Source organism: Ananas comosus, linkage group 22, assembly GCF_001540865.1.
Source record: "Ananas comosus cultivar F153 linkage group 22, ASM154086v1, whole genome shotgun sequence".
NCBI lineage: Eukaryota > Viridiplantae > Streptophyta > Magnoliopsida > Poales > Bromeliaceae > Ananas > Ananas comosus.
The window spans coordinates 1,537,195-1,558,658 of NC_033642.1; the positions used below are offsets into that span (position 1 = coordinate 1,537,195).

The 21,464-nt window shown below is 36.7% G+C and overlaps 1 protein-coding gene and 1 long non-coding RNA gene across 3 annotated transcripts; both read left to right on the forward strand.

The window, feature by feature from the left end:
• On the forward strand, positions 4,917-16,658 carry LOC109727601 (protein transport protein SEC16B homolog). 2 transcript variants are annotated; one of them, XM_020257760.1, is made up of 14 exons: positions 4,917-5,043; positions 5,214-7,171; positions 7,316-7,639; positions 9,549-9,677; positions 9,756-9,878; positions 10,063-10,230; positions 10,442-10,567; positions 11,004-11,138; positions 12,672-12,799; positions 12,872-12,983; positions 13,439-13,768; positions 14,133-14,252; positions 14,357-14,667; positions 15,005-16,057. In XM_020257760.1, exons 2-14 carry the CDS (start codon positions 5,426-5,428, stop codon positions 15,534-15,536), a joined length of 4,284 nt encoding a protein of 1,427 aa, XP_020113349.1. In that variant the 5' UTR covers positions 4,917-5,043; positions 5,214-5,425; the 3' UTR covers positions 15,537-16,057. The 2 variants fall into 2 exon arrangements, 1 of the variants encoding a protein (XP_020113349.1); XR_002220800.1 differs by adding an exon at positions 16,215-16,658 and having other exon boundaries at positions 4,919-7,171; positions 15,005-15,642.
• Positions 20,085-21,170, forward strand: LOC109727620. Its single transcript, XR_002220807.1, has 4 exons — positions 20,085-20,200; positions 20,318-20,486; positions 20,568-20,841; positions 20,946-21,170. It is a non-coding gene; the product is annotated as an uncharacterized LOC109727620 (long non-coding RNA).

The following is a 21,464-nucleotide window of genomic DNA, read 5'->3' on the forward strand; positions in this document are numbered from 1 at the left end:
ACACATTCATACCACTATCCAAGGAGAAATAACATCATTGGCACATGGGGTTGGGATAACTCACATAGTGCTAATCCACAATACCACGAGTACCAAACTTAACACACACTGTGTGCATATCTAATATGATACTCAACCCAATTCGACTTATGCCACACGAAAGTCTGATTCGACGCGATCGATACCATAACAATAATATGCTATCATGTATCATGCAATGTAACGCTCCCAATAGTCACACATCGGATGGAATACTAATTCCGATCAATTTATATGAGGCCTACACGCTAGTAATAATAACTGGGCTTAAGCAGTTTGGGCCGATGGTTTGGGCCCAACGAGTTATTATTGCTGGCGGGTCGGGTCGGGTCGTTGCAATTGGTATCAGAGCTGAATACCAGTCAGAAGTGTGAGAACTAAGTGCTATGCGGGACAAAGTGCTACACCAACGAGTTTGGTGGGAGCCGCCTCTTGAACCCATAGGAGCTATCTCTAGAAATGGTTCTGGTCTGTCTGTCTGTGATCTGGTTTGGACCCGACGAGGACGTCAGGGTCTAAACAGGGGGAGTTTGTAATGCCCCCAATAGTCCCATATCAGATAGGATACTGATTCCGATCAGTATTTGATTTGGACCCGACGAGGACGTCAGGGTCTAAACAGGGGGAGTTTGTAATGCCCCCAATAGTCCCATATCAGATAGGATACTGATTCCGATCAGTATTTGATTTGGACCCGACGAGGACGTCAGGGTCTAAACAGGGGGAGTTTGTAACGCCCCCAATAGTCCCACATCAGATGGGATACTGATTCCGATCTGGGTTTAAACATTTTGAACCGGTGGTTTGGGCCCAACGAGTTATTATTGCTGGCGGGTCGAGTCGTTGCATGCAATTCAACACATGAAATGACAATTTGACACAACTATTCTATTTGTGTGTCCCCTAGAGCAAGTGGCAAAGGGTTTGGTGGTTGGTACCCAAGATCCAAGTTCGAATCCTAGTTGATTCACATTTCTACCTAAGTTTATTTTTAAATGAAATAAACGAAGCGGAAATAAACGAAGCGGGTAGCGTGTTACCTATCTCTCAAAAAAAAATAAATAATGAATAAAATAATTTCGAAAAAAAACTACTAAATTATTAGCTCAGTAAGATAATATTCTACTCGCAGTTTGTCGATGTATAGGAGATCGGCAAAATTCAAGTAAAGAGCTGTCTACCATCTATAGTTGTCCTTCGGTCGACCTAAGATCCAATCTTGGTTGACCGTCTGTATAGTTGACGGCATCTGATTGAGTATAAAATCCAAAGCTATAAAGAAACTGTTAACTTTAATTAAAAAAACAATTAAAGAAATTATATGAGATATTCTAGTAAAGCCTATTAAACTAAATATCACATCTAAATTCTGAAAAGGAAAAGACACCAAATTGCTCAAATTAGATAAGTTTAAAAATCAGATATAAAAATTAAAAATTTTAGAGGCTAGATAGGTTGATTAAAAAAGGATTATTAGTTAAGCTAAGTTCCATACAATATTATATCTTTTCCCAATAAAAAAAAAAATAAACATGCTTCAAATGAGTTGAAATTATTGGCTTAAATGGGGTCAGCATCATGCCTTGTGGCAGGAGGTTATGTTAGGCCTAGTCATGTTCGAAATAGCGGGAGGCTAGGTTGGCCGAATCATGTTCGAAGTGGCGAGAGACTGGATGGGTCAAGTCACAATCGAGACTCGTGGACGTTGTATCTATACGCTTTAAGTGAATTAGTTGCCTATTTCTAACGGCTCGAGTTTTTGGAATTAATGGTTAACGCCAACGATTCGACAAAAATGAACCCCTCGTGATCATCTCCTCTTTATTAACTACTCAATTATTATTATTATTATTATTATTATTATTAGATAAAAATATAATAAAAGCCATGCATTTTAGTAATTTTCAAAAAATCGTGTGAACTTTTATTTTGACAATTAGATCTTTTAAATTTTATAAAATTACTGAATAGCCCCTTTTGTTTAGCCGTTTTCATTAAAGATGTCCGTGGACCGGGTCGGGTCTGGGTAATTAATATACTGTACCCATACCCTAAAAAGAAATGGTTACAAAAAAAAATATATACCCTACCCATTTAACTTCGGGTCAGACCCGGGTCTGGATACTAAAGTTACTAACATACCCATCGGGTCTATTTGAGCGGGTTTGGATAGTGACTACCCGTATACTACCCGTTCAAAACCGGATATGGATCGGGTTTAAATCGGGTACGGATATCCGTATAAACATATTGTTTTATAAACTTTATTAAATAGTCAATAAATAAACTATATTGTTGACAATAAAATATTGTTGGCGGAAATGAAATGAAAAAAAAAGAGTAAAAAATAAAGAGTAAAAAATTAGAAAAAAGTAATGAGTAAAAGAGACGGCTAGAGTTTCATTATGATGAAAATACATAGTGACTCATCATCTATAAGTCATATTAAAATTGATCCGTCAACTTCAAAAGTTTATTTTTTTTTTATTTACTATCGGATATTTCATTGGGTCCGGGTCCGGATCCGGATTTGAAAACTATTCCGAACCCTACCTATTTAAAAGTTAGGTTCGGGTCGGGTCTAAATCGGTTATGGGTATAAAATATCCGGACCCATACCCAAACTTTTAATGGGTAATTTTTTTTATCCGTATACTATTCATTTTTTATCGGGTCTGGTTCGGGTCCGGATAGGATCCGGATCAAATATCGGATATTTTGGACACCTTTAGTTTTCATCGTATATCTAATAGATAATTAATTTTATAAAGCTTCAAAACACAATTTCCTTTTTGCTATTCTAACAAAAAGAAGTAATAAAAATTTAAGTTATTTTCACTCTATTCTTCAATTCTCATAAAAATTATCAAAATTAAAGGAGAAAAAAAAATATTTTTTATATTTTGAAATCTTACAAGTGCAATAAAGCGGCTGTGGAAATATTAATCTTTAGATTGAGAAGATGCTTCTATTTAACTACGTGATAAAATTTAGAGAAAACTTCAAAAACCCCCCTGTGGTTTTGTAGTTTCTCTCTTTACTCCCCTGTAGTTTAAATGGTATCAATTTGCCCCCCTGTGGTTTCTTTTTTCTCTTTTTCTTATCAATTTCATTATTTTTTTTCTTAAATCAGTGATAAAGTTAAAATTAAAGGGTACTAAAATAAATATTTGATAAATCTAGATGGGTATCTGAAGTTTTTGTATATAATTTAATGAAATGTTAACGAAAAAGCTACCGAAAAGATAAAAACGAAACCACAGGGGGGCAAATTGATACATTTTAAACCACAGGGGGGCAAAGTGAGAAACTATGAAACCACAGGAAAAGTTTTTGAAGTTTTTCCTAAAATTTATAATGTCCAATTAAAATTAAAAATTGGCCTTATTTGGTATCGTGTTTGCTTTTTAACTGTTTTAATAAAAAATTTTATATATAAAAAGCGTCGGAGTAATTCTTTTTTCTAAATTGTGTATTATAATAAAAATAAAAATTTGACAACAAATTTTCTTTTTCTTTTAAATTCTTTTTTTTTAAAAATTGNAAATTTTGGAGAGTTTTTGTGCTTATTATGATTATTAGTAGTGTAAATTGCACATTTGGTCTTCAAATTATGAGGCGGTGACATTTTGGTTCAAAAACTTTAAATTTTTATAATTTCTGATTTGATTTATTAAAATTATTACAATCGAGTCCTAATATCCAATCTAATTAACTAATATTGACGTATTGCTAATGTAAAAGTGATATATCATTTTGATTGCTGGCGCGCCATCAATTATCATACTCTCATATTATTTTTACATTAGCGATATATTAATATTTAATAAACTAAATTACATAATAAAGTTTAATTATAGTAATTTTAAAAATTCGAACTAAAAATTATAATAAATTAAAGGGAAAACTTCAAATACCACCACGTGGTTTCACACTTTTTCATTTTAGTATCCTGTGGTTTAAAGTGTATCAATTTAGTGTTCCGTGGTTTCATTTTTATCTTTTTTCTTATTGATTCTACTAATTTTTTTCGTTAAATCAGTGATAAAGTTAAAACTAAAAGGTTCTAAAGTGAATATTAGATAATCCTAGGTGGGGTATCTGAAGTTTTTTGTATATAATTTAACAAAATATTAATGAAAAAGTTGACGAAAAAATAAAAATAAAACCACAAGACACTAACTTGATACGCTTTAAACCACAAAATACTAAAGTTAGAAAGTGCGAAACCACAGGGGTGGTATTTGAAGTTTACCCTAAATTAAAATTTTAAGAGGGAAACTTCACATACCTCATGTGGTTTCGCATTTTCTCACTTCAGTACCCTGTGGTTTAAAGTGTATCAAGTTAGTACCCTGTGGTTTCGCACTTTCTCACTTTAGTACCCTGTGGTTTAATATTTTGTTAAATTATATACCCCGAAATGGATAATAAAAAGAAAAAATTGAAACCATAGGATACTAACTTGATACAAAAATGAAACCACAGAATACTAACTTGATGCAGTTGAAACCATAGGGTATTAAAGTGAGAAAGTGCGAAATCACAAGGTACTAACTTGATAAACTTGAAATTATAGGATACTAAAATGAGAAAGTGTGGATATTTGAAGTTCCCCAAATTTAAGACCTAAATATGTAATTCACTCTTCTTCTTCTTCTTATTGTTATTATTATTATATATTATTATTATTACTTTTCTTTGGAAAACTACTAGCTATTGTTTCATCTTTCGCACCAGGCGCGGTGAAAAATGGGAAAAAATATACATATATGTATGTATGTATAAATCAAACCAAAAATAGATCGAAAGAGACAAAAACAAATACAAATAGTTTTTTTTTTTTTTTAAAAAAAAGAAACGAAAAAAAGCCCCGAAACATCAAGGGGCGGTGCGTTGTCGGCTGTTTCGCGAGCAAGGGTTTCGTCTCCTCCTCTCGACCTCCTCCTCTGATCCCAATCCCTTCCTCCCCCCCGATCGCCCGATTCCCTTCCTCCTCCGCCGGTAAGTCTCCGAATCCTCGCGATTGGATCCTTTTTCCGCTAGATTCCACAAAAATTTGAGGTTTTTCCCGTCGATTTTGGCCTCGGATTCGTCGGGTTCGGTCCGGGGGTCGGGAAACCCTAGATCTCGCGCGCTCTCCGTGTTTTGATCCGTTTTTCGGTTTGGAAAAGGGTGGATTTTGCGATTGGAGCGGGGATCTGGGGTGGTTTCGATCGGATCTGGGGGGAGTCACTGGGGATCAGCTCGATTTGGTGGTGGATTTGATGGATTGATCCGTTGTGGTTTGAATTGGGGCAAGGGGTTGGCTTTTGCGTTTAGGAAGGGGGCGGAGAGGAGATTAGGTTAGAGCTTGTTGGCGGAGTCGGTTTTGGTGTCGGATTTGATGGTGTCACCTTCTCCTCCTCCTCCGCCGCCGCCGCCGCCACCGCCGGCGGCGGTGGAGGATCAGACGGATGAGGATTTCTTTGACAAGCTCGTGATCGACGACGACGAGTTTGGCGTCGAGGGATCTCATGCCGTATCGAAGGATATGGCTAGGGATTTCTCCAATCTCAGCCTCGGCAACATCGGAGCCTCTTTGGATGATTTGGGTGATTCGGGTTTCCCTTCAGAAATCAAACCCACAAAGGAAAACAATGGCCTTCCTCCTGCCTCGGATCCACCCAAAGATGATGGTGTTCTGAAACACGAGGAAAGTGGCCCCTTTGGTTCACAGGAGAGCATCGGAGAGGTTGCATCGCCGGGCTCGGTGGTTGTGAAGGGTGACGGATCCAAGGGGACCAGCGTGAAGGAGGTCCAGTGGAGTGCTTTCTCGTCCGATACACAGCCCTTTGGTCAAGGGGGCTTCGGATCCTATTCAGATTTTCTGAAAGAAGATGGTTCTTCGGAAAATTTCAAAAGTGATACCAACGTCAACGGCAGTTTTGTTGAAAACCCAGTTGAGAATCAAAATCTTTATGGTGGTTACTATGATCAGCAAGAAACACAATATTACGGGTCGACTAATGAGCAGGTGCCTGATGCAAATGATGCACAGTATTGGGAGAATCTTTACCCTGGATGGAAGTATGATGCAAGCACTGGACAGTGGTATCAAGTGGATAGCATCGATACTACTACTGCTGCTGCTGCTGCTTCCACGAATACCCAGTGGGACAACTATACTGCTACAAGCATGGATTCCCAGGTGTATGGTCAAAATTCTACTGCTACTACTGCTGCTCCTGCTGCTCCTGCTAATGAATCTTTTGAAATGAAATCAGATGTTTCTTATCTTCAACAAACAACTCAATCCGTTTTAGATACCATTGCAGAAGAGAGTACCACGAATAGTATTACTAATTTGAATCAGGAGTATCAGGCCAGCACAGAATACCCACCGAATATGGTTTTTGATCCTCAGTACCCAGGATGGTATTATGATACAAACACACAACAGTGGTACACTCTGGAATCATACATGCAGACCACACAGGTGACATCTAGTACAGTTCAGGACCAGGTGAATCAAGACTATAGTGCTTCAGCTGGCTTCGGAGAACAGCATCAGAACCAAAATTATGCTGTAGTAGGTCAATTGGAGCAAAGCACTATTCAGGGTACAGGTAACCAAGAGTTTGGAGGGGATTGGAATAACTATAATCAGCAGACAATGTGGCAGCCTGAAGCAGCTGGCAATAATAATACTGAAAGTTTGTCAGGAAATCAGCTTTCTAGGAGTTTCTATGGTTCTATGGGGAATTCAGTAGGTCAGACAAACCAACAAGTGAGTTTCAAAACTTTCGAACCTGTTACAACTCATAATTACGGAAGCACTAATGGTGTGGCTAGTTCTCAGAGCTTTGTTCCTTCAGAAAGCATGTACCAGTTCAATCAGCCAAAGCTGGAGCAGAATCAGCAAGCTTATTTATCAAACAGTTACTATGGCAATCAGAATTCTATGAACTTCTCTCAGCAATCATTTCAAAATGCGGATCCATCCTATTCTCAGTTCTCTTATATACCTCATGAAGGGAGGTCGTCTGCTGGACGCCCAGCGCATGCTTTAGTTGCTTTTGGATTTGGTGGTAAACTCATAGTGATGAAAGATGCGAGCTCTTTTAGCACAAAGCTGGACTATGGAAACCAGGTTTGGCTCTAGCACTTCTCTTGTCTAATAAACTAAAATGCAACAATTATGGCATAGAAATTTCTTACTCTTACTTTTTCTCTTCAGATTTGCTAGGTTAGGTTTCCTATAGCTAATTTGTCTTAAATTTTTGTTATTTCTAAGGGTACTTCTGGTGGTACGGTCTCAATACATAGCTTATCAGAGATTGTGATGAATAAAACTGATGCTTCTAGCTTTATAAGTGGGGGTGCCTTCGGTTATTTCCAAGCTTTATGCCAGCAATCCTTTCCTGGTCCACTTGTTGGTGGGAACGCTGCAACAAAGGACGTCAACAAATGGCTTGATGAGAGGATCATGAGCTGCGAATCTATCAGCACAGATGTCCAAAAAGGAGAATTTTTAAGGCTGCTTCTTTCTTTGCTTAAAATATCATGTCAGCATTATGGAAAACTTCGATCTCCTTTTGGGTCTGGTCCGTCAGTAGAGGTACCTTTGCACTTAAATTTTTTTAATTTTGAATGCATTACTATTACTTTCTTGTTAATTCTCTTAAAAAAGGTGCTTCTTTCTGGGATGGCAAACAATGTTTAAAGAGTGGAAATGGATTGCAAGTTGCCAACATACTGTATGTTGCTCGTGCGGTCATTTGGTGCATATGAGGTTCCCATAGAATATAATTCAAATATTTAAGTACAACAACATGGTAACAGTATGTGATAGACTGAAAGAGAATACATAAAAGATTTAGAAAAAGATGGGAAGAAAATAAATTTGTCATTGACCATTACAATGACACATTATTTAGCACTATAACACAATAAATGATTGTATCAAACCTTCAGATAAATTGACGTAAGGAAGTATTCTAAATGCAGAATACTCAATAATCAATATTGGAACTACTGATGTTTCCAATTTTCAATACCTTTATACATGGTATCCTTAAATTACTCATATTTATCTATATAACGCAGGACAATATGAAGTTGAGTCATTGATAAATAATTATGCTCTTTGGGGATATGTCTATATGGGGAAGTTAATAGATATCTGTATATGTCCTCCCACATGGAGGTGGATAAACTACTTTTTAGAATAATAATGGTAAAGAAACATGAGGATCCCTCCTGCTGTAGGTTGTTTTGATGTGGAGGTCTTGGGCTCCATATGGATTCGTTGAAGTTAAACTCGGTGTTCTTTATCATGATCCATGACTCTTCCATTATAACAGAAGCAACTGTTGCTTTAATCAGCACGTTGACTTTAATCAGCACATCCTTGCCAACTTTTGATGAGTGAAGCTATCATCGTAATCCATCTTTAACGTCCTTAAAGAGTTGTAGCTTAAATGCGTAATATCCCATTGTATTGTTATTCTTTAGTGTAATCCTTTATGGAGTTCAACATGCTAAAGTCATTTACTTAATGTAGCTGAGAATGAAACATATGGTGGCTAATTTTATAGGTTTTTTAGATTTGTGACTTTTCAAACTATCGTGGATTGTAAAAATTCACCTGGAATAGGAAGAACCGAAGAAGCATTTAATATGGTCACTTTTTGACGTGAACACTCTAGTCTTCGAATGAGGGAGGACACATCTCAAATATAATTCTCTATGCAAAGCAATCCTCTCCTCTTCTATCTAGAAATATTTTCTGATTGCATCTGCCATGATTCTTTTGTAATTCTGTTCATTCTACTTCCTGTTTCTTCTCCTTCCCTCCCTCGCTCACCCCCCTTTCTCTCTCTCTCTCTTTCTCTCTCTCTCTCAACTCCCCTTGAGGACCCTCTCATAATCTACTCATTTTCTAATATATTCTCCCACTCTACTCTCTAAATAAAAGCAAATCTATCATCGAGTATATGCATTCGCAATACATTTGAATTTGTCAAGACGCATCTGCTTTTGGTGCCTTGAGTATATCTTCATTCAGGGAGAGATGGTGGATTTCTTTGCTTATTGTAGTATTTTGTGTTCTTTATGTCCAAAGGATTCCTTGTACTCACAAAGGTGGCTAGAAAGAATCTTGACTGCCCTTTCTATTCTTGGCTATGAGCTTTTTAATCATCTTACATTGCTTTTAAGCAACGACTTGACCTAAAAGCTATTGGACTATATTTCCAAATAATAGTTTCATAACACATGGTAGTTTGTTTTAAAAATAGAAGCTGTGAGATACAACTTTATGATACACTATTTGACCGATTACTGGATAAGATCCATTTGGTTGTTCATAGTTTCTTGTTTTATCCATTAAATATATATCCAGGTTTTTTCCTGCTAATATGTTCATAGTCTTTTTGAAGTTTCGCACTTGTTCTATGTTCAAACATATTCGTCCTTAGTAATAACAGTTTTGACATTTTCAACTAAATTCTGTTTCTTATTGACAGGAAAATGATGGTCCAGAAATGGCAATAACTAGGCTCTTTGCATCTGCTAAGAAAGCCAGTGCTCATCTCAATGATTACGGCTCTGTCACACATTGTATGCAAAGCCTTCCCTCTGAAAGCCAGATCCGGGTAATACTTTTTTATGTCCATGGTTATTCTAAAACAGTTTTACTTCGAGTACTTTATGCATATAGACCGTATTTTTAGGCAACTGCTGTTGAGGTACAAAACCTTCTAGTTTCTGGTAGAAGAAAAGAGGCTCTCCAGTATGCACAGGATGGTCAGTTGTGGGGAGCTGCCCTTGTTCTTGCTGCTCAGCTTGGCGAGAAGGTTTGTGCAACTACTATGGTTTTCTACAATAAGCACTTACTTTATTGGTGACTTTGTTGACCTGATTTTTTTCCCCCTTTCTTTTTGTTAGTACTTTGGCAAATGCATTTTTTTTCTTGGTGGCTAAAATAGCTTTTTGCTGCAATCTAATATACTCTCTTGTTACCCATGAACTGTGATGCAGTTCTATGTTGATACTGTGAAGAAAATGGCTCATCGCCAGTTTGTATCAGGATCACCTTTAAGAACATTATGCCTTCTTATCGCTGGGCAACCTGCAGATGTATTTTCGGGAGATAGCCCAACCAATAGCACTTATGGTGTGTTAAATGCTCTACAACAGCCTATGCAGGTAATTTCTCTGCTATTATTTTCTTCTCTGGTAGTTGATTTGATGATTTGCTTGAACTTAGCTTGCCATGTCCCCCCCCCCCCCCCCCCCCCCCTGCACAACCCCCTCCTCTTTTTCTCTTCTCCGCACTTCAGTGAATTGTTTTAGAAATACTTCTGTGCCTGTTCTGTGCCACTTTATGAGCTTATTTACTGTTTTCATGTGACTATAGAATCAAACCAGTGGCATGTTAGATGACTGGGCAGAGAATTTGGCTATAATAACTGCGAATAGAACCAAGGATGACGAACTTGTGATGATTCATCTAGGAGATTGCCTTTGGAAAGAGAGAGGGGAGGTACGTATATTGCCTTTTGCCTGCTTACGTCTTCTTTTGGGATATTCACTTGTATAAACTTGCAGAATTATCTGTATTCCTATATACAGTATCTTGCAAAATCTGAATCTTCATGTATGCCCTGCAAAAGTTCTATTTCTTATATATCCCTGCATTTACAAAATGACCTCCTTAACCACATTCTACTTGAAAACTGACTTTCATGAATTTGATGATGCCCCAGCTTAAAATATGGCTAATTTATACATACATACAACTGCGCTTTTGGGGACGTATACAGAAACTCAGTTTTCTACAGAGTATATTGTAAATTGTAAATAAATGATTTTTCGGGGATACATACTTGAAGAAAGCAGGAGTGCAAGCCACTCAAGCGGGAGAAGGTTTTCTGACTAAAGTTTTGTGATATATTACAGCTACGTGTTGTTTGATGCAGGTAACTGCAGCGCACACCTGCTATTTAGTTGCGGAAGCAAATTTTGAGGCCTACTCTGAGAGTGCAAGGCTCTGCCTCGTTGGTGCAGATCACTGGAAATGTCCTCGAACATTTGCGAGCCCTGAATCTATTCAGGTGCTTTATCTTTTACTTGTTAGACATGCTTTGACAAATTTGAAAATGATTTCCTGCTTACTTTCTTAACATGCTAAGAAGTATTCTTCGTGGGAAGACTAAGTTTTCTATTTAGATCTTCCTTCCAGATCGCTTTTAACAGCATTCTAGGTCTATTCACCTCATTTCTGGTGTGATGATGTCTATGTTTGTCCGTTTGGATTTTTGTCAAAATTGGAGTGGGAAATAAAGAAATTAGATTTATCAAGACGGCAATGAACCTTTTTCTTTTCTTGCCCCCCCTCTTTTGCGTAAAATTTCATTCATTCTCATATTGATTGATTGTCTGATGGTACGATGCTATGTTGTCATATGTAATAGGCAGAATTGAAAGGAGACTCGTAGCCTTGTTTGGTATTGTGGTGCCAAAAGCACCTGCTTTTATGTTTTGAAAGGCCCGAAAAATCCAATAGTGCTTCCAATTTGCCCTCCGTCAATGCTATAAAATTGCGGTGGGAACCGCCACTGGAGAAGGAAGCGGTTACGAGCTTCTTCGGTGGCAGTTCCCACCGCAATTTCATTGCATTGGAGGAGGGAAGATTGGAAGCGTTTTTGGATATTTGGGGCCATCCAAAGCATAAAAGTAGGTGCTTTTGTGCCATTATAAGTAGGGTTGTCAATGGGTATGGATACCCGAAATTTTATCCGAACCCGAATCCGAATGAAACGGATATATCCGGTGAATATGGATATGGATTCGGATATGGATATAAAAAATAGAAACCCGACGGATATGTATTCGGATATGGATTTTGATTGTACCCGACCCGAACCCGAACCCAACCCGAACCCAAATTTATTTTGTATTATATATAATATATATATATAAAAATTTGATGTTATATTTGAATTTGTATTTTAAAAATTTAGGTTTAATATAATATATTTTGAAATATTGAAAAAATAAATAATTGTTTCGGGTTCAAATTTTCGGGTTCGGGTTCAGGTTCGGGTTCGGGTTTCGGATTTTTGGTCGGGTTCGGGTTTGGATATGGATTTTTAAAATCCGTCGGGTTCGGGCTCGGGTTCGGGTCTCCGGTTTGGAGTCAGGTTCGGGTTCGGGTTTTTAAAAATCCGCCCCGAATCCGACCCGTTGACATCTCTAATTATAAGTAGACCCCTCATTTTTCTTTTTTGGAGTGAGACCTCTCAACCTTTGATTGTCTGATTTTTTATTGCATTCCGTCAGCTGAATTGGGGACTCCGTTAGAGTTAATGTCGATGCCACCTCTTCAGTTGACAGAATTGTGAATCTCCTTTGATAGTTGACAGCTAGCAACTGATCAAGCCCCCAATTCAGCTGATTGAGTTACTAAAAGTCAAGAGGAAGGAATTTGCAGGGTGTCGGTTGAAAGAAGTAAAGTTTGGTGTTCTCTAGTTCAGCGGGTTCCAATACAATTTCTTTTTCCTACATAAGATGTACACACACTTCTTTTTTGTTTGTCAAGGTTTTTTATTTTTGATTTTGTTTTGTTCTCGATGAATTTCTTACAGAGAACAGAGTTATATGAATACTCCAAAGTGCTCGGCAATTCTCAGTATATCCTTCTACCATTCCAGCCATACAAGCTAATCTATGCCCACATGCTTGCCGAAGTGGGGAAGATTTCTGATTCATTACGGTAGGGTTTTTAATTATTTTCCCATTTCTTTGGTAATATATTCTAACTCATATTTAACCTCTTATGATCTAGGTATTGCCAAGCGTCTTTAAGGATGCTAAAATCATCTGGCCGCGCTCCTGAAGTAGAAACATTGAAATCGTTATTTTCATCCCTTGAGGAGCGAATACGTACCCACCAGCAGGTATAGCATCCGTACAATTTGCTTTAGGGTTAATTACAAGTTGGTCCTTGAAGTTTGTTCCCGATTTTCAATTTCAATTAAGTTTTTAGTTTTCCAATTTTAACAGTTTAGCCTTTGGATCTTGTTTGCCATAATACTTTAGTTCTTCCATTACTCTACTGTGTGAAAATGCAGTGCTAGTATCAGTATGAGAGTTCACTGCAGCCCCAATCTCAAACTGATATTTCATTCAGCAAATGCTAATAATGATTGCTGATTTGGCGTCTTTTTCCATGTGGTAGCTTCCCTACAACCATCTCTTGGGACGCTCTAGAGAGTAAATTGTTAATTGAAATTGAAGACGTATTGAAATCAGATCAAACTTTGAGGGCTAAATATGTAATTAACCCTTAATTGTTGTTTAAACTAATATCCATTTTAAAAGTGTACTAATATTTCTTTTCTTGTTCTTCAAGGGTGGATACAACACAAACCTTGCCCCAGCTAAATTCGTAGGGAAAATCTTTACCTCAATCGACAAGTCGATCCATCGCATGATTGGGGCGCCGCCTCCACCTCTTCCCCCAATGCCTCAAGGCAGTGTGAGCAGTGTGAATGATAAAGAACGCTATGCTGTGGCCCCACAGAAGTTTGTAAATAGCCAATCAGCGATGGCGATGTCATCTCTGATGCCATCAGCATCGGTCGAGTCGATAAGTGAGTGGACTGGGGATAATAGCGGTGTTAGGAAGAGTATGCACAATAGAAGTGTTTCAGAGCCAGATTTTGGTAGAAGCCCGAAACAGGTCTCTCTCTCTCTCTCTCTCTCTCTCTCTCTCTCTAGAGTAGAATATGCAACTCAATTTGCTTAAAGGTAAGGATATTCTAAGACCCTCTTAACTATAGGCTTCTTTGAAATAGAATCCTCAGTTTATTTTTTAAAATTGATAGTCAATTCTTTTTTCTTAGCTGATTTGGCAACTGTTCAATTGAATTGACAATACAGTCGGTGAAATCAAATTACTCAAAACTCGAGTGTCAATAAGAAAAGGTGAGCGGTTTTTAAAAATGGCCTATAGTTGAGGGGGTCTTCGTACAATTACCTTAGAATCGAGCTGCACTGAATAAAGATCCTCCTCTTTGCTGACTTTATGTTGTATTTATAAACAGAAGGCAGGATCGGTTGGTACACAAAGCAAATCAGCCGAATTGGGTAGTTCACGGTTCGGGAGGTTTGGCTCTACGCTTCTTCAGAAGACCATGGGGTGGGTCTCCAGATCCCACCGACAGGTACTTTCTTCTTCAGTATTCATCCTCTCTCTCTCTCTCTCTCTCATTTTAGCTTATATATATATAATTATGAATTTTGGCTTCTTTTTTTTATGTTCCTGTAGGCGAAACTTGGTGAAAGTAACAAGTTCTACTATGACGAAAAGCTGAAGAGGTGGGTGGAGGAAGGTGCTGAAACTCCAGCCGAGGAAGCTGCTCTACCACCTCCTCCCACCACAACCTCTTTCCAGAATGGTATGCCGGATTATAACACTAATATTAGCAGTCACCATGCAGTAAAAAGCGAACTCCACACTGCTAATGGAATCCCTGAAGCAAAACCCCCGAATCTGTCTGAATTTAGTCCGGGAATCCCACCAATTCCGCCTAGCCAGAACCAGTTCTCAGCTCTCGGCAGAGCGGGTGTTCGGTCAAGGTAATCTTTTGTGGTACCATTAACTATGGGTTAATTATTTCATGATGCTCCTCACTTCAACTATCCGCTTATTAACATGCAACATAAACCTGCTAATTTCTCATTTTGCAATTCTGGTTCACTCTTTTTTTTAAAAAAAAAATGGATCAAAATCTTTTTTTAGACAAAACACCTTTGGCTTCTCGATGATATATGCTTGAGATTTATCTTTCTTTCTTCCTTGATGGGACTGAAAGCCAGTAGACAACGCAGAAGAATAATTTAAACCTTTTTGTTCCTCAATAACATTTACCTTTTTTGTTCGCTAATAACAAAGTCATCGGTTTTTTACTGTCAGATATGTGGATACATTTAACAAGGGCGGAGGTGGTGGAACTGCGACAAACCTTTTCCAATCACCTCCTGCTGCTCCATCTGTAAAGCCTGCAGTAAACGCTAAGTTCTTCATTCCCTCCGCTCCTGTCACCGTTGACGAAAAGAAAACCAAACAACCCTTAGAAACCAGCCAAGAACCTCCCACCACCTCGGAAGAGCTGTCCACATCAGCAGTAACTGAAGTCTCATTCTCTTCGCCGCCATCTGCTTCATCATCCTCACCATCGATGCAACGGTTTCCGAGCATGGATAACATGACTCCTTACGGAAACAGAAGGCAAGGACCTGTGTCGGAGCGCGCGAATGGCCCTATATCAAGAACTCGAGCTGCTTCTTGGAGCGGCAATTTTGGGGACTCATTCAACACCGTGAGCACGGAAAGTAAGCCTAACTCGTTGGATGGACAAACTGTTCCGTCTTCGTTCATGCCCGCCAAGTCTCTGCAGTTTAGTGGAAGCTCTTTGTCGGACGATCTTCATGAGGTGGAGCTCTAACATTTGGCCATCATCATTACGGGGATGGCCGTGCTTAATTATCGGAGCCTCTCTCTCATCCTCTGTCCCAAGATCTCCCAAGAAAGTCAAATGGGGCTCGAGTCAGGTATCGGTTTTACTACCGGATTTGTTGTGAGAAATCTTCTCGTTTGATTAGAATCAGAAAGAAAAAGGGAAAAAAAAAAGAGGCACCATTCCGAGGTGCTTCCTGTATTAAATTCCAGATTTTTGAGTTTACCTTGTGGTTTAATGTTCGCAATGTCGAAAGTGGTGTCCTGTTTACATGAAAAAAAGAAAAGCATGTAGACGCCGTTGTACAGATAATTTGTCAATTTATTCGAACATGAAAAGTTCCCATTATATTGTTTTTTTAAGAGAACAGGCATCTGGGAAAGAAGAAATATTTTAGAGAGCGACGAGGGCAATTACAATCTATCTTTGTAAAACGAACACAAATAATCAGTTCTTTACATGTCTGAATTTTGTGAAGTCTTGGTTTTGTGAACTCCTTTGTTCTTCAATTGGATCTTGCAGTTGCCTCATTTTCACTAACTGAGTTGTGTTTATTTATGAAGCAAACATGTACTGATGCAGTTCGTCTTCGCCTTGACTTTAGTTTATTGATTGAAGATATGTTCGCTGAAAAGCGGATCTACTTTTTTTGTTCTTTATGAGCAGGTCGTCCTTGCGGTTCACTAACCTTGCGTTGAGCTCCGTTGGTTCTTGCGGTTTTTTCGGAATCTGGAAACCGAAGCTACAGGTTGAGACTTTGCGGCTTTTAGGGAATCTGGAGAGACAAAGCCACAAGTTTAGAATGTGGACTGTTTGAGTGTTTCTGGTTACTGAGCTTCGTTGTCGGTCTTGTTGTTGTTCGGAAAAGAAAAGCAAGGCATTATGTTGGTGTTGGGGGTTCAGCTTCTGCTTTTACTGCTGTAGGAAGCTGCTGAGCGAATTGTAATGTAGTTTTTTGTGTAATTTTGAGGAACCAAACTTGAACGGTGTTGCAGCAGATATTTCAGCAGTTCCACATCTGCATCAGAAGTAGGGAAAGGTATCTGTATCTGATAGAAGAACAAAGTCAAAAAAAAGGGTGCAAAATGAAAAAGGGGTTGACTTGTCAAATATCCGTTTAACTATTATTCATTGCGTGTTGTGCCGATACGAGCTGGTCACAAAAATTACAAGATTTTTTTTTTTCTTTAAGAACAAAATATTTTAATTGTTTATTTTGTGCCTTTATCAAATCTTTTAAATTTTATTAAAAAATTATATATTAATTTAAAGAAAAGAAGGTTTCGGTTCTTGCTGTTTTGAACTAAAAAATGAGAGAGATTTATGAAGTCTAAGGTTTTTTACTTATTAATAAATATAGTTGCGAGAATTGCATAAAGTGTACTAATTAAATTTGTAGAGATAAATACTATTGACTAAATGAAATCGATTATATTAAAAGGTTAGATAATAAAAACAAAATTTTGAAAAGTTGGATAACCGGTTCAAAATTGTTCATAGTTCAGAAGAGGTTCATATATTTTTACTTTGATTTTAATATCAAACTTTAATGTCATATTTATAATCTAATCAGCGATCAACTTTATATTCAAAATTTTGGAATAATTCAAAAAATGATTGGTGGACTTCTAATTTTAACAATTATGATTTATTAGATAGTCTAATAGATTTTTTTTCTCTCGAATGAAATTACTAATTGAACAAAACCGATCAATACTTAACTCTGTCTTCGCTTGAAATACAAATAAAGCATAAAAAGAAAGATAAAGTTTCGTGACACTTTAATCCTCGATTTTTCATGCGCTACAGTTTTTGTCTTAAATTGTAAGCCACGTGATACTTTAGTTCTCAAATTTTAAATAGTTGCAAATTATTACTGAAATATGATAGTTTAGTCCTCAACTTTTACTGTTGCTATAAATATAATTTATTATTCTTATGATTCTGCCCCTATTATTTCACATCCTTCTTATATATTTATTATTATATTTTTATTATAGTAGCAGCTACTTCTTCTTTAGTTTGGTTTGCCATAGGCATATCTTGGTCCTCATTAATTGGCCACCTACCTAAAAATAATTTTAGATTCAGAATTACTTTTGGACTCAGTATAATATTTGGCGACTGAAATAAAAAAATCTGATTTTACTTTTCAGAATCAAAAATTTTTTTTCAACCTCTAAAGTCAAAAACAGAAAAAAAAAATATTTTTCCAAAACTGATTCTGACAAGGAACAGTTTTCCCCCTCAACAACTTTATGAAAATACCAAATCTACCCTGAACAAATAAGACAACTAACTCTACTCTACCTTTTTATAAATAATTACACTTTCCAACCACCACTTTCTCACTCTCATACTCCTTCCATCCCATACTCCTTCCACAGCCATCTATGCACTACAACCCAAAAAAAAAAAAAAAAATTCATTTCTAGATCTAGTTAATTAATTACAGTGTCGATCTTTCTAGCAATATTTGATAAGATGTAGGGTCAATAATTTTGATTTTGTTATCCTTTTTTTTTGTTTATTAATTTATTTACAAATGTATAAAATTTTAAAAAAATCAAATTAAATATACTTTTCGATATATATATATTATATACTGAAAAAAGGCTAAATTTGAGAAATTGTATAAAAAAATAAAGTTTAAAGTTTTTAATTTTAAATAGTTTTTGTACTAAAATCTCTCTCCCAACAGTTGGGAGGCGTAATTTGGTCCAAATAGACCAAAGTACCATACCCAACCCCAGTGCACATGGACATGTGTGTGTGGGTGAAAACTGAGCCCTGGCCCAAAAAAGGCCAAGACCCGAGGCTAATATGTATGATCACACTTTGGTACCGAAAAATATAACTTTGATATAAGATATTTAGGTTTTATGATATATATATATATATTATATATATATATATATATCATATATAGAGTTCGGCTGGAATAACATTGATAGCAAGAACGTTCTTTTGCTATCAAGTTTAGCTTTTGATCAACCTTTATTATTTAACCATTGATAAATACTATAACCCAGTGGGGACCACTATCAACTTCTAACCGACTAATATCATTCCTAACGCCTATTACAATTTTCATCCACAGGTTAAAAACTTGATAGCAAAAGGAGCTTTCAAATAAGTATTCCAGCCAATTCTATTATTTTGCTATCAAGTTTTTAACCTTGATAAAAATTGTAGGGTCGGATGATATTAGTCGTTAAGTTGAAGTGGTTCGCGCACTGGGTTATAGTATTGTAATCAATGGTTAGAAATATGAAAGAGTTGATCCAACAGCTAAAAACAACTGGTAGCAACAATGAGATTTGCTACTAATAGTAGCCACAGCTCCAACAATATTATAATATTAATATATATATAATATATATATATATATATATATATATATAGAATATATATAATATAATATAATTATTTAAATAGAATGAATGATAAAATATATAGCCAAATATATATGAGGATATGTATACAAACTAAGCTGGAAACATTACATAGCACGCACATGACTTGGTGCTATTAAGTTTTTCTGGCCGTTGATTAAAAGATGTGAGGCTAAATGATGTGGGTCAGCCCTTGTTTAGTAGGCGTTTAGTTGAATAGTATATCATCGAATCGGACGAAACTGATAAAAGAGATAAAGAATGCTAAGCCAGAAAAAATTGATAGCAGCAAAATGTGTTCGATGCTATCGATATAACTAAATACTAATATATAATATCTAGATATATTTATTATTTATTCACTATGAGATATTTTTTTGATTTAAACTGCAAAATAAAAATATATATGGAATATGTGACAAATGCATAAAGTAAGCACCAACAAAGCGCGATAGGTATTGGGCTTTGGGCCTGGAGCGGGCCTTAATTTTTGTAAAAATTCAGATCGGAGCCCGACCCAAAGCCCAAGTTTTTGGGCCGGGTTTGGGCATAGTATGCTCCGACAGAACCCGGTCCAGTTCCAGCCCTACATGTATATGTACATGTATATATATGAATATGGAGTATACATGTAGTAGAGGATAAAGAACTTAGAGAAGTGTGTTAGGGAGATTTCAAGCTCCAAAATATATATATTTGTATCTTTTGTTATAATACTTGCTTCTTTTTTCTTTTTCTTTTTTTTCTTTTTTTTTTTTTGCAGGCCACGAGTAGCGCAACATTGACTGTTGCAGACGAAGCCATTGATAGTTTTTCAATGACAAAGTTAGGAATTAAAAATGGATACTATCAAAAATTATGCTGGAGCAGACCCTTACAGTGTCATCATGGTTATGGAAGACATTCCATTTAGTTACTACGATGTGATGAAAGATTTGGGTCATCATAACATCCTGAGTTGCGAAAAGTCGCTGTTGATTACGGAGACGATCGACGGCACTTTGGCGAACTACGTAAGGACGAAAGCAGAAGAGTTATTCCTCCAGGAGAATGAATGATGGCTCTTGTAGCCTCTCGGAAAGTTTTAAAATATTAATCGATTAAGAGCCTAATACTTAATTTCTATCGCGTTTTGAATCTTATTTAAACGTATAACATTTCATTTTCTAGGGACGTTTTGGAGGTTGGTCTCATGTATCTACACACAATGAAGGTTTATCACAACAACATGCATGCGAAGAACACATCCGTCAGAGGGTAGTTTGGTGACAAAATTTACGTGAAGCTTAATTTCTTATTTCGGAGGTAATAATATGTATCATCTTTTTTACCATAATACTTTTCTATATTTTTTTCCTCTATATTATGATGCAGGGAGGCATACAACAAAATACGGGTCACAAGAGGAGTACAACAGAGGAGTGAAAAAGGATTAGAGGAACCCGAAAACTCTTATAAAAGAATGCTACAAAGTTTGCGAATATCAACCCAGCAGCATAGTGAGGAGCTTTTTCAAGTTCTTAGATGGAAATTCTGTGAATCGGTAGGCCATTTTATATAGCAATATTAACTTTTTTAATTCTTTTTATTTAAGTAATAATTAATTGATTTGTCTTAAACATAGGACTACAATTTTTGAACACCCAATATTCTGGGACGATATGGATAAGAGACACTATCTCTTTTGGCTGAGGAGTGGATCAGATCCGCTTCGCGTTAAGAACACACTTAATAATTCGACGCTGCTGCAATGGCCCCACGACGAGAGGATTAATCCGATCGTCGAAGAAGAGAACGAGAGAGGAGAGAATAACTATAGCATGGCCTCGCCTTATGATTTTGTAAGACTAATCGATAACAAGCTCATGAACTACGAGGAATTGCCTGAGGATTTCAAGGTACAGTTTTTTAGCACTTATAACTGCATTTTTTTTTTAAAAAAAAATTATTTCTGACTTATTATTGTAATAACTAATACTGTTTTCTTTTTGTCAACTCGCAGTGCGAATACGGGACACATCAAGATGCGTTTTTATATTATGTTGAAGGTTTAGTGCCGAATATTTGGGAAATCTTATTCGAAGAACTTGGTCCGATCGCGAAGATATGATCTCCCGGAGTTTAGAAGTGTATCTACTTTGTGGTGAAACTATGCAGATTCTTTTCATTTTCGTGCGCCAAACCATTAAACAATATAGTTTTCTTTATATTCTAAGACCTTTCTTTATATGTGTTCTTCTTCTTGCATTTCAGATTTTGTACAATTATATTATATATAAGCGTTGTTTGATTGTACGTACATTCTTACTTGATATCTAGAATTATGAACTACACGGTTGAAAAATCAAAATTTTAAAAAATTGAATAGTCGATTCAACATGGTTCATAGTTTAGTAAAGTTCGGTATATTTTTACTGTACAGAGTTTTAACTAAATCATGAACCATTTTGAATCACCTATCCAAAAGGCTTGATCTATGATGATAATTTTGGCATGAAACTGAAAAAAAGTTGCTGAGCAC